General features: G+C 49.8%; 1 protein-coding gene across 1 annotated transcript in view; it reads right to left on the bottom strand.

Moving 5' to 3' along the window:
* The window catches only part of LOC130491453 (Golgi integral membrane protein 4-like), a 43,461-nt gene extending 41,968 nt beyond the window's left edge, over positions 1-1,493 (bottom strand). The window contains exon 1 of the mRNA XM_056865196.1: positions 1,307-1,493. Within this exon, the coding sequence (XP_056721174.1) occupies positions 1,307-1,493 (187 nt within the window). The remainder of the gene's footprint in view (positions 1-1,306) is intronic.
* Between the last annotated feature and the right edge of the window lie 10,857 nt (positions 1,494-12,350).

Below are 12,350 nucleotides of genomic sequence, written 5' to 3' on the forward strand. Positions count from 1 at the left end.
CCTCCTTCCTCTGAGCCAGAGACCAGGGGGTTGCCAACCTCCAGGTGGGGCATGGAAATCTCCCAGGATTACAAGGGACCGCTAGACTACCGAGATCAGTTCCTCTGGAGAAAAATGGTTGCTTCAGAGGGCACACATGAAGCTGCCTTCTACTGAATCAGACCCTTGGTCCATCAAAGTCAGTATTGGCTACTCGGACCGGCAGCGGCTCTCCAGGGTCTCAGGCAGAGGTCTTTCGCGTCACCTACTTGCCTGGTCCCTTTAACTGGAGATGCCGGGGATTGAACCTGGGATGCTCTACCACTGGGCCACAGCCCCTCCCCAAACACTATGGTAGACTCTATGGTATACCATATAAATGTAGGTGAGCCAGAGATGGCTCAGTCACTCCCCAGCCCCAGACAGAGGTTGCCTAAGCCATCCCATAAACATGCACTGACAAATGTCCAACACTGAAAAGTAAATGACAAGACCAATCCATGTACACACATTGTGTGATGGAGGTGTACCTGCTCTTGTTCTCTACACTACACTACAGGAGCCAGTGTGGGGTAGTGGTTAAGAATGTTGGGCAGGGAGCCGGGAGACCCGAGTTCAAATCCTGACCTAGCCATGAAGCACACTGGCTGACCCTGTGCCAGCCACTTTCAGCCTGATCTATCCTTACAGGGTCACTGTGGGGCTAAAATGGGGGAGAAGAAGACGAAGAATTGGTTTTTATATGTCGACTTTCTCTACCACTTAAGGAAGAATCAAACCGGCTTACAATCCCTTCCCCTCCCCACAACAGACACCCTGTGAGGTAGGTGGGGCTGAGAGAGCTGTGACTAGCCCAAGGTCACCCAGCTGGCTTCGTCTGTAGGAGTAGGGAAACAAATCCAGTTCACAAGTTTTCCTCCGCCACTCATGTGGAGGAGTGGGGAATCAAACCCGGTTTTCCAGATCAGTCCACTGTTCGAACCACCACTCTGAACCACTACACCATGCTTGTTCTCAAGAGGAGTTTGCTCTCAGATAGCAGGATGCTGAGCTCCACGGACCCTCGGCCCGATCCCACAAGGCCGCTTGTACATTCATCCGCCTTAGCACATATGCACTCACTCACATGCGCAGTCAGAGACATGATGCTATCTTCCTAACTGTTGCCAGTGCCTAATTGGAGGCATCCAGAATGGGATGCTGAGCTAGATAAACCTGGGGTCTGATTTAGCAAGACCCACGCTTATTTAATTGGGGGGGGGATACTTGGGGAGAAGCCAGCAAGCAGAAACCCAACAGCAGGCCGGGGGACTCCAGAGAGACTCACCTTGCAGCTGAGCGGAAAGCGCCTCTTGCTGCTGCCTGTATTTCGAAGCCAGCGCCTCGGACACCGTCACCTTCTGCCGGAGATGGGTGTACAGGAAAGCTCCGGAGCCCAGGCAGGCGAGCGCCACCAGGCAAAACCCCGTCTGGAGAAGGCCCTTCTGCCTCCTGCTACACAACCCGGTCCCCATCACACGGGTCCTCCGGCCGCAAGGTTCCCTGGACCGTTCCCTTCGCCGCTACAGCATCTGTCCCGAACTGACAGCGCTTAGCCTTCTCTGCAAACCTTCTCCAGGTTCTCCCGGACGGAGGATCCTCCTCTTTTCTTCGCCCTGGTCCGGAGCAACTGGTCAATCTTCATAGTCCCACGGCAGCGAAAGGGTGTGGGGGGAACAGATCCCTCTTCTCTGTAAAAAGGTGCATTGGGCTAGAAACCTTCCGAGCTTTCTTTAAAAGGCAGAAAAGAAGGAACTAGATTCTACTGCTTTGTACCAGAAGATCTTGGCTCCCTCGGTCTGGCCCTTCTCGTTTGCCGCCAGGCAGGTGAAGCGGAAAGAAGAAACTTTTGTGTTTAAAACTTCATTGTTCCAGGTGCTGCAGAGAAGAAACAGGGATCGAAATGCACAGATCTCGCCATAAAGTTGCCGGGTTCCCTCTAACATGCGGCGGAGTTGCTCATGCCTTAAGCAACTTCCTTCCCCCGCCCCCCAAACAGGAAAAAAATATATTTTAAGGCAACCAGGAGCTCATTCCCCCGCCTCCCTTCCCTAAAACTTGCCAAGGCAAAGAAGGGGGGGGTCCTCCCAAGGGAGCCGTGAAACTGACCAGGAAACTGACGAGAAACTGACCAGGAAACTGACCAAGAGGACAGGGGAAAATATATTTTAAGGCAACCAGGAGCTCATTCCCCCGCCTCCCTTCCCTAAAACTGGCCAAGGCAAAGAAGGGGGGGGGTCCTCCCAAAGGAGCCGTGAAACTGACCAGAAACTGACCAGGAAACTGACCAGAGGACCTTGAAGCTGCAGCCGACGGGCGTTTCTTTCCTTCCTTAAAAAGGAAAGTCCAGGTCGTGGCAGGGACGTCTTGCAAGGAGGGGGGGCTGGGGGAGATGGAGGAGGAGGAGGAGGAGGAGGAGGAGGAGGAGGGACCGTTTTGGCGACTGGGGAGAAAGAGGCTGGCCGGAGAAGGATGCGGAGCTGGGCGGAGCTGAACTAGGAAGGAAAGGGGTAGCGCAGGCGAGCATCAGCGGGAAGGGGCCGGACATCGAGGGAGGGGAAGGGATCGCAGGCGTGCAAACGGGGGGGGGACGGGAGGGAAGGGAGGGGGGGCTCCCGGCTGGGGCTTCCTCGCGAGCAAAGGCTCCTAGGCTGGGATCGGGGCGCGCCCCAATGCCGTTCCCCCCGGCCGGTCCCCTTCCTCCCTTCCTTTCCCCACCGCCCTTGGTTGCGCACAGCGGGGCTTGCTTCTGCGTAAAGGCGCCTCGGCCAGGGCTTTGCCGGATCGCGTCCTCGGGCGCCGCGTTCCTTTCCGCGTCTCCGGAAGGATCGGGGAGGCAGCCCGCAAAGGTAGACTGCGCCCGAGCCTGGAGGTTCCATGCTTTGCGGTCAGGGCTCCCAGCTTGCTGATGGAGCGCTCTGCCCGCCGGGAAGGTCTTTAGCCCTTTCAGCGTCACAACTGCCGGCTCCATCTGCTGTTACACAAAGCTACACACGAAAAGCACATAAGCAACAGGCCTGCCCCATTTTTTATTTTTTTTTGCTCCTGGCATTTAGAGATATACTGCCTCTGCAAATGGAGGTTCCACTTGGCTCTCATGGCCAGTTCAGTATATTATAATCTTTAGCCTGCAGGAGCTAACCGTAATAGATGGACCCGCACATGAACACATGAAGCTGCCTTTTACTGAATCAGACCCTTTGTCCATGAAAGTCAGTATTATCTACTCAGACCGGCAGCATCTCTCCAGGGTCTCAGGAAGAGGTCTTTCACATCCACCTACTTGCCTAGTCCCTTTAACTGGAGATGCCGGGGATTGAACCTGGGACCTTCTGCATGTCAAGGGGATGCTCTACCACTGAGCCACAGTGAATTATATCCAGTGGGGCAGTGCCTTTCCTGCTAGCCAAGCGGATAAAATCATGACCAGGCTTAGCAGTCCGGAAAGCAAGGGAAGAATATCCAGAATTGGCTGAGGCTGTGCAGTAGTTCTGTATGGCTGAGCCAAGCACTCTTCCACCGTGCCTGGACCTCTCTCCAACTGAGACCCCCCACCCCGAACTAGAGTCGCCAACCTCCAGGTGGTGGCTGGAGATCTCCCACTTTTACATCTGCTCCCCAGGAGACAGATATCAGTTAACCTGGAGAAAATGGGCACTTTGGAGAGGGGGGCTCTATTGTGCCACACCCCATTGAGGTGAGGTCCCTTCCCTACCCAAACCCCACCCTCCTCAGGCTCCACCTCCAAAATCTCCAGGTATTTCCCAACCCGAAGCTAGCAACCCAAGTAATGCCATAGAATCCACCTTCCCAAGTAATAAATCCAGTGTGGTGTAGTAGTTAATAGCGGTGGTTTGGAGCGGTGGACTCTGATCTGGAGAACCGGGTTTGATTCCTCACTCCTCCACATGAGCAGCAGACTCTAATCTGGTGAACCGGGTTGGTTTCCCCACTCCTACACATGAAACTAGCTGGGTGACTTTGGGCTAGTCACAGCTCTCTTAGAGCTCTCTCAGCCCCACCTACCTTACAGGGTGTCAGTTGTGGGGAGAGGAAGGGAAGGTGCTTGTAAGCGAGTTTGATTCTTCCTTAAGTGGTAGAGAAAGTCAGAATATAAAAACCAACTCCTCTTCCTCCTCTTCCTCCTCCAAAGCAGCCATTTTCTCCAGGCTATCCCTGTCACCTGGAGTTCAGTTGTAATAGCGGGAGATGTCCAGCCACCACCTGGAGGTTGGTAACCCTGTACATCTAACCTGGCCCATCTGTAGGATAGGCCAACCTTATCATGTCCATACTGTGGATGAGAGGGAGAAGGAGGCCATGTTGAGACTTGTTTAAGGTTCCAGCAGGAAGAAGATTTTAACCCGGGACTTCCTGATTCCCTTCCTGATTGTAACTATTGTGGGACACGGCTCAGTAATAATATTATGATTAGACACCGTTCTGGGAATAGGGACGTGCCCGATACCATTTAAGCCCCCGCAGCCCTTCTGTTTGCTCCTCTTCGTGCAGCCTCGCTCTTTGCAAATGCAAAGTTGCTCTGCTGCAGAATCAATGGGAACACCAGGCTCTGCAAACAGGCGGGATCAATATTTCAGAATGATTAGGAGGCCGGTTTTCATTGGCATGTTTATTGCCCGGCTGCCTTTCGAGCTCCATCAAGGCTGGAAGATGGAAGAGGTTTTTGCGAGATGGAAGCTCCTTCCGCGCCTGACCACTCCACTTAATGGACCTGCGGAGGGCTGTGATATTATTTTGCCCTTTTTTCTTTCCCAAGAATTCAACAGAGAACGTGCAACTGCGGGTCCTTCAGATCCAGCTTCCTGTTTCTAACAGTGGACAGCCAAATGCTCGAGGATGGTGGCCATTTCCGGATGTTTTTCCTAGCATCTGGTCTGCAGAGCTATACTGCCTTGGAACATGGAGGTTCCAGCCTTAGCTGTCATGGCAAACAGGAGTTGAAAGAACGATCTGAATTTATCTAGAACATAAAAATAGATTTACTGTTTTGGTTCGGCATAAGACTCAAATAAAACCTTGTGCACTGAATTAAATTTCCTTGCTCTGTCAGATCGAAAATCTGCTGGGTCAGTCCTGCATTTTGTTTTCAACTAGGAATGCCAGGTCCCTCTTCGCCACTGAGAAGGGTGGGGTTTGGAGAGAGGAGGGACTTCAATGCTATAGAGTCCAATTGCCAAAGCGGCCATTTTCTCCAGGTGAACTGATCTCTATCGGCTGGAGATCAGTTGCAATAGCAGGAGATCTTCAGCTAGTACCTGGAGGTTGGCAATCCTATTTTCAACAGCCACTTGGTCTGGAAGTTCATAAAGACAGCATGGCAACCAAAATGATCAAAGTGCTAGAGTAGCTGCCCTATGAGGAGTGGTTAAAACGTTTAGGGCTGTTTAGCTTGGAAAGAAGGCGGATAAGGGGAGACATGATAGAGGTCTATAAAACTATGCATGGTATGGAGAGAGTGGACGGGGAGAAGCTTTTCTCCCTCTCTCATAATGCTAGAAAGCGGGGTCATCTGCTGAAGCTGGAGGGGGAGAAATTCAAAACAGATAGAAGGAAGTATTTCTTCACACAACACAAAGTTGAATTGTGGAACTCCCACAATTTATTTCTTTGCACAGCACATAGTTAAATGGTAGAACTCCCCCAGGATGTGGTGATGGCTGCCAACTTGGAAGGTGAGTGGACCTGTTCATGGAGGATAGGGCTATCCATGGCTACTAGTTGAAATGAATACTAGTCTTGATGCATACCTAGGATAATTCTGCAGTTGTCTTGTTTGTGGGCTTCCTAGAGGCATCTGGTTGGCCACTATGTGAACAGACTGCTGAACTTAATGGGCCTTGGTCTGATCCAGCATGGCCTTTCTTATGTTCCTATGACAATGCTAGCCTAAATACTGCTGTCATTTCTCATATTTGGGGGTACACTGTCTCTGAACATGGAGGCTCCATCAGCTGTCTTAGATAACAGCTGTTGAGAGACCCTCCCATTTGTACACAGTGCTTTAAACATAGTTGAAACCGTTTCACCATTTCTATGAACAAGTGTGGAGAAAAGCATTTACAGGCATTGTTCACTTTGGGGTAGGAAGGACTGAATGTCCCTTTGATTTGTTTCTTTTTCATATTCATTTACATTTTGGTCAAAGGTTTTGGTTCTCTGCTTTCCACTGTTTATTCCCTTTTCATTGTGTGTGCACACCGAACAGTTTATTATACACAATTTATGCCTGCAACCCGCACTGTTTAAACAAAGATGTTTAAAGTTGACTTTCTGAAGCACAAACTATGTTGGGAAATGTGGGGTATAATGCCATACAGCCCACGTTCCACAGCAGCCATTTCCTCCAGGGGGACTGATGTCTGTCACCTGGAGATCAGTTCTAATTCTGGCTCCCTAAGAGGTTGAATACTAGGGTATCGTGGTTCAACGTGCAGTGCAGAGATGCAACAGGCATCCTCCTTTACGAGTGACTGCTTTCAGCTCACTGGGTGTTTTTTTTTTAATGGGTTAGCCAACCAATCTCTTATGAAGCTGCCTTCTACTGAATCAGACCCTTGGTCCATCAAAGTCAGTATCGTCTACTCAGACCGGCAGCGGCTCTCCAGGGTCTCAGGCAGGGGTCTTTCACATCACCTACTTGCCTAGTCCCTTTAACTGGAGATGCCGGGGATTGAACCTGGGACCTTGTGCATGCCAAGCAGATGCTCTACCACTGAGCCACGGCCCTTCCCCAATTTGGAAATCAGGCTTCAAAGCACAGGAGCGGAGACGGGGAAACAAAGTTGGCCACCCCAGGGAGGAATGCATCTGAGAGCTCAGTCCTGGCTGGAGAAAATCAATTAGGTCTCAGCCAGGCATCTTCCGGGCTCCCTGCTGGCTGCTTTTTAAGAAGCCAGAGGCCCGGCGGGCGTCGACTCAGAGAGGAGCCCGCTTCTCTCAAGAAATATGCAGAGGCCGTGGTAATCTGTCTCCTAACCCAGCGCTGGCACTGTGCATTTTTATGAGGATCAGAGACGAGTTCTTGCTCCCAGCAGTAATAAAAAAGGCATTTCACCAAAAGGAACAGCAAAGTTGAACGCGGGTCTCTTGCATGGGCAGGCAACCTTTTGCATTCCATCTCCTCTGCATCCTGGGAAAGAAGAAAAAGAGGAAGGGTTGGTTTTTATATGCTGACTTTCTCTACCAGTTAAGGGAGACTCAAACCAGCTTACAATCACCTTCCCTTCCCCTCCCCATAGCAGACACCCTGGGAGGTAAGTGAGGCTGAGAGAGAATGACTAGCCCAAGGTCACCCAGCTGGCTTCGTGTGGAGGAGTGGGGAAACCAACCCAGTTCACCAGATTAGCCGCTGCTCATGTGAAGGAGTGGGTATCAAACCCAGCTCTCCAGATCAGAGTCCACCACTCCAAACCACCGCTCCAAACCACCGCTCTTAACCACTACACCACGCCGGCTCTGAAAAGGGGCCTGAAAAGCAGAAAGAAACGCACACAGAGTTGCCGGGGGTTGGCAGTAGGGTTGCCAGCTCCTGGTTGTGAAATACCTGGAGATTTTGGGGGTGGAGCCTGAGGAGGGTGGGGTTTGGGGAGGGGAGGGGCTTCAGTGGGGGTATCATGCCCTAGAGTCCGCCTTCCAAAGCAACCATTTTCTCCAGGGGAACTGATCCCTGTTGCCTGGAGGTCAGTTGTAATCCCAGGAGATGTCCAGCCACCCCCTGGAGGTTGGCAACCCTCGTGGGGGGAGGCATATTGAAAGGGAGAGACGACGGGGGCACATTAGCTCAGCCAAAATCCAGTAAACCCACACCAGATCTGCAGAGGAGACGCTGGAAAAGAACGTGACATTTGAATTATATTGAAGCCTGAGAAAGAGTTATGACCCTCAGCACCATCAATATTCATTTTTATTGTGGCATTTATTGATGCATTGGCTAGTTGGCTGTACAACAGAAATGCAGATTCTGGGCTCTTCAAGGAGATTATGGAGCAAATTCTAGCCTGGAGAGAGTGAGATAGAGAGGAAGGATGGCCAAAATCCTGCCTGCCAGATTAGCCTGCCAGATTAGCATCATAAATGATTAGTCTTTTATAGACAATATTGTTAACTAGAGTAAAAACAAAATATTTATTATACTTATCTGATATAAGAAAGATCTTGTACCTTTTTGATACTTTGTATGTATACACTAGTTGGTGGATTGTATAGTTTATATGGGTATGTTGACAATTTTTGTAACAAAGTATTTGCATCTATATTAAGTTGTGACTGTATTTTTTTTGGGTTGTAATCTCCAGGTAGTAGCTGGAGATCTCCTGCAATTGCAACTGATCTCCAGCCGATAGAAATCAGTTCCCCTGGAGAAAATGGCCGCGTTGGCAATTGGACTCTATGGCATTGAAGTCCCTCCCCTCCCCAAACCTCACCCTCCTCAGGCTCCGCCCCAAAAACCTCCCGCCTCTGGTGAAGAGGGACCTGGCAACCCTATTACTGTCCAATGGGGTGACGTCACATCCCGACGTTTACTAGGCAGACTATGTTTACGGGGTGGTTTGCCGTTGCCTTCCCCAGTCGTCTACATTTTACCCCAAGCAAGCTGGGTACTCATTTTACTGACCTCGGAAGGGTGGAAGGCTGAGTCGACCTTGAGCCGGCTACCTGAAACCGACTTCCGTCAGGATCGAACTCGGGTCATGAGCAGAGCTTTTGACTCCAGTACTGCAGCTTACCACACTGCGCCACAGGACTCATCCTGGTACTTTTAATTTTATTTAAAAGTAGCCACAAGCCGGGGTGAGTGGCTTGGCCCAGCAGTGTTGGCTGGGGGTGGGGTTCCCCTGTACCCTTGCCTGATCTGACTCATCCCCCCATCTCTGTTATTTATTTGATAAACCTTTGACTAAGGAGAAAAGGCCATATGTCTGTGTGTCACCCAAGCACAGATTAAAAGGCAAGGATCCACATTCAGCTGCAGCTTGCAAAATGTCTTCAAGGTCCGCTCCAAGCTGAGGGCACTGCAGTAGTCAAGCTGGGAAGCTACAGACTCATGGATCTGCACAGCAAAATTAGAAGGGTTGAGATACTACACCCTACGGTAATTTCTGGCAGTAAAGGCCACTGTTAGCAGCAACCAACCTGCTTTTCAAAAAGTAGATTTTGGGTTCAGGAACCCCCTTTGGCTATTCACCTGATCTTAGGAGATAACAAGAACCTCATTTGTATACTGGCACCTTCTAGAATACCAGAGTTAAGGATGATTCTCCATTTCCGACCCCTGCTGTTTCAACCAAGAACTTCCTTTGGATTTTTCTCTTCCCTTCCCCCAAATCCTTGATTTTCACATGTTCCCTTTCCTCAGACTGAATTTTTCTTGCAAAAGAGATGCATTTTTCAACGTTATCTGTGCATCCGTAAATCAGCATTACGCTTTAGACAAGTATTATGCATATAAACGACTTTCATTTTACATATAAACGCTGTATAAATTAAAAACTGTCCGACATGAAGCAAACTGAAATGGTTGATAAAAATATAAAAAATATATATTTTTAAAACCCTGAATGGGGAACATTTGTTTATTCCTACGAGAGTCACTTAAATCAGTAGAGGCGCTTTCGGTATTAATACATGCGGGGGAACAGGCATCAGTGAGCTGTCTGACTGGATTGTACCGCTTCAGACTGCAAAGGAAGGATCCTTTTGGGATGTCCGTTTTTTAAATTTTTTGTATTAAACTCCCTGAAAATAGAAAAACAGTACTAAGAGGAGGCAGAACCTTTGTCTCTGCTGTGGTGTCTTTCTGTCTGGTGGAAATGTTTCAATGACAAGGCAACATTCAGATATAAAATCCACCCCCTCCAAAATCCACCCCCTCCAGCTCCATGTTGGGAAATACCTGGAGATTTTTGGAGCGGAGCCTGAGGAGGGCTGGGTTTGGGGAGGGAAGAGACTTCAATGCCATACAAGCCAATTGCCAAAGCGGACATTTTCTCCAGGGGAACTGATCTCTATCGGCCAGAGATCAGTTGTAACAGCAGGAGATCTCCAGCTGGTACCTGGAGGTTGGCAACCCTAATTCTGACCCTCAGAACTCCGCCACCAAATTCTCCCGCTTATATCTAAGGCCACACCTCCAGGCGAATTGTAGAGACTGACATGGTAAAATGGACCACGCCTCTCCAGACCGCAGATGGAGGATCGCATTTTTGATCACTACCCTATGTAAAAATTTCCCCGCAAGCAGAAAGCCAGCTCACCAAGCAAAGACTGGGGGGGTCCAAGTGCCCTCCCAACTTGCTAGTTTTCTCTTTGCAGGGAGGGTTTAAGAAACACAACAGAAAATTCAAAGATAGACTCTTCCACCTCGTGCCAGCTAAAATGTTGCCCATTTTACCACCTTGTCCTCATCTATTGGTGAACCAGATCTCAGAGTCATTCGGAGGGAATAGGGTTGGCAGGTCCCTCTGCGCCACCAGTGGGAGGTTTTTGGGGCAGAGCCTGAGGAGGGCAGGGTTTGGGGAGGGACTTCAATGTCATAGAGCCCAATGGCCAAAGTGGCTATTTTCTCCAGGTGAACTGATCTCTATCGCCTGGAGATCAGTTGTAATAGCAGGAGATCTCCAGCTAGTACCTGAAGGTTGGCAACCCTAGGAGGGAAGATATCCAGCAACAGACCCTCCTCTGCCTCTTGCAAATCCCTCCCCTAAGCCCAGCCTACAATTCTTGCCAAAGCCTTTCTGCAGTCAATCAGCCGCAATTCCATTTCTCCCTTCATCCTGAATATTTTTAAAAAATGAGGCCATAAACACCATTATGATTTGGCAAATATTTACACTTCGGCTTGAAAAATGAGGGCCGTTAAAGACGAACGCGTGGTGTGGCATAGAGAACTTTTCCCTTCCCCAGCCTCCGTCTTCATTCCTTCTCTGTGCCGCACACAATGCTATCAGTTCCCCAGGGGAAGATCAACTTATTGAATGTTCGCAATGATGGTTTCTCCAACAACAGCCAAAGGCGGTGGTGAGCTTATTTCCGCCTAGAATTTGCAATAAATTCCGGGCACCCTCGCATATAGGTTGCAAGAGATGGTTTGGCTGTCTCCCAGTCAGAAAGGGAGCATTTCCCCCTCTGTTCTGCGGTTCTGGCCTTTGGAATGCAGAGGTAGACTGCCTCTGTATATGGAGGTGCCATTTAGCTCTCCGGGCATTCAAAGGGGCAGCCAGACATACAAAGAATATAAGAACATAAGAAAAGCCTTGCTGGATCAGACCAAGGCCCATCGAGTCCAGCAGTCTGTTCACACAGTGGTCAACCAGGTGCCTCTAGGAAGCCCCCAGACAAGACAACTGCAGCAGCATTATTGTGCCTGTGTTCCACAGCACCTCATATAATAGGCAAGCTCATCTGATCCTGGAGAGAATAGGTATGCATCATGACTAGTAGCAATTTTGACTAGTAGCCTTGAATACCCCTCTCCTCCATGAACATGTCCACTCCCCTCTTAAAGCCTTCCAAGTTGGCAGCCATCACCACATCCCGGGGCAAGGAGTTCCACAATTTAACTCTGCAAGCAGCTAAACCTTAAGACAGCGAGCGGCGTGTAGTGGTTAAGAGCAGCGGACTCTAATCTGGAGAACCGGGTTTGATTCTTCGCTCCTACACATGCAGCCTAGCCTACTGGGTGACCCTGGGCCAGTCACAGTTCTCTCAGAACTCTCTCAGCCCCACTGACCTCGAAAGGGACCTGTTGTGGGGAGAGGAAGGGATTGTGATTGTCAGCCGCTTTGAGACACAATAAGGTAAAGAAAAGCGGGGTATAAAAAACAATTCATCTTCTTAATTTGTCAGGCCTGTCATAGGGATAGAGAGCAGGGGAACGTCAGCTGCTAAATTTCTGTGTTGAGCTGTTATTCAAAAAACGGCCTATGGTAGCAGAGGCTGCATCGGGTGAAGAGACCTCATGGGCTCTTCTCAGCGTGGTGCACGTTGCCAGAAATCACATTCTTTATGTTGCGCTTTGCACCTGAGACTGAGCAATGCGTATACCCAAACCAATAGCTACGGCGGGCACAAGTCCATAGCCGGAGATACCCTTCTATGCGGCAAAACTTCACCAGGCGACGAACAAATTTTAGCACGGGGCTGAGTCTCCATCTTGTGGCCAAATGGCATACAGTGCGGGGGCTCCACAAATCCAGAGAAAGACATCCTTGCAATTTAAACAATTCATATAATTGTATTTATTAAATTCATTTATCCCCCGCCTTTCTCTACAGTGGACACCCGAGGTGGTTCACATTATTCTCCTCTCCTCT

The sequence above is a fragment of the Euleptes europaea genome, chromosome 19 (genome assembly GCF_029931775.1).
Source record: "Euleptes europaea isolate rEulEur1 chromosome 19, rEulEur1.hap1, whole genome shotgun sequence".
Taxonomy (NCBI): Eukaryota; Metazoa; Chordata; class Lepidosauria; order Squamata; family Sphaerodactylidae; genus Euleptes; species Euleptes europaea.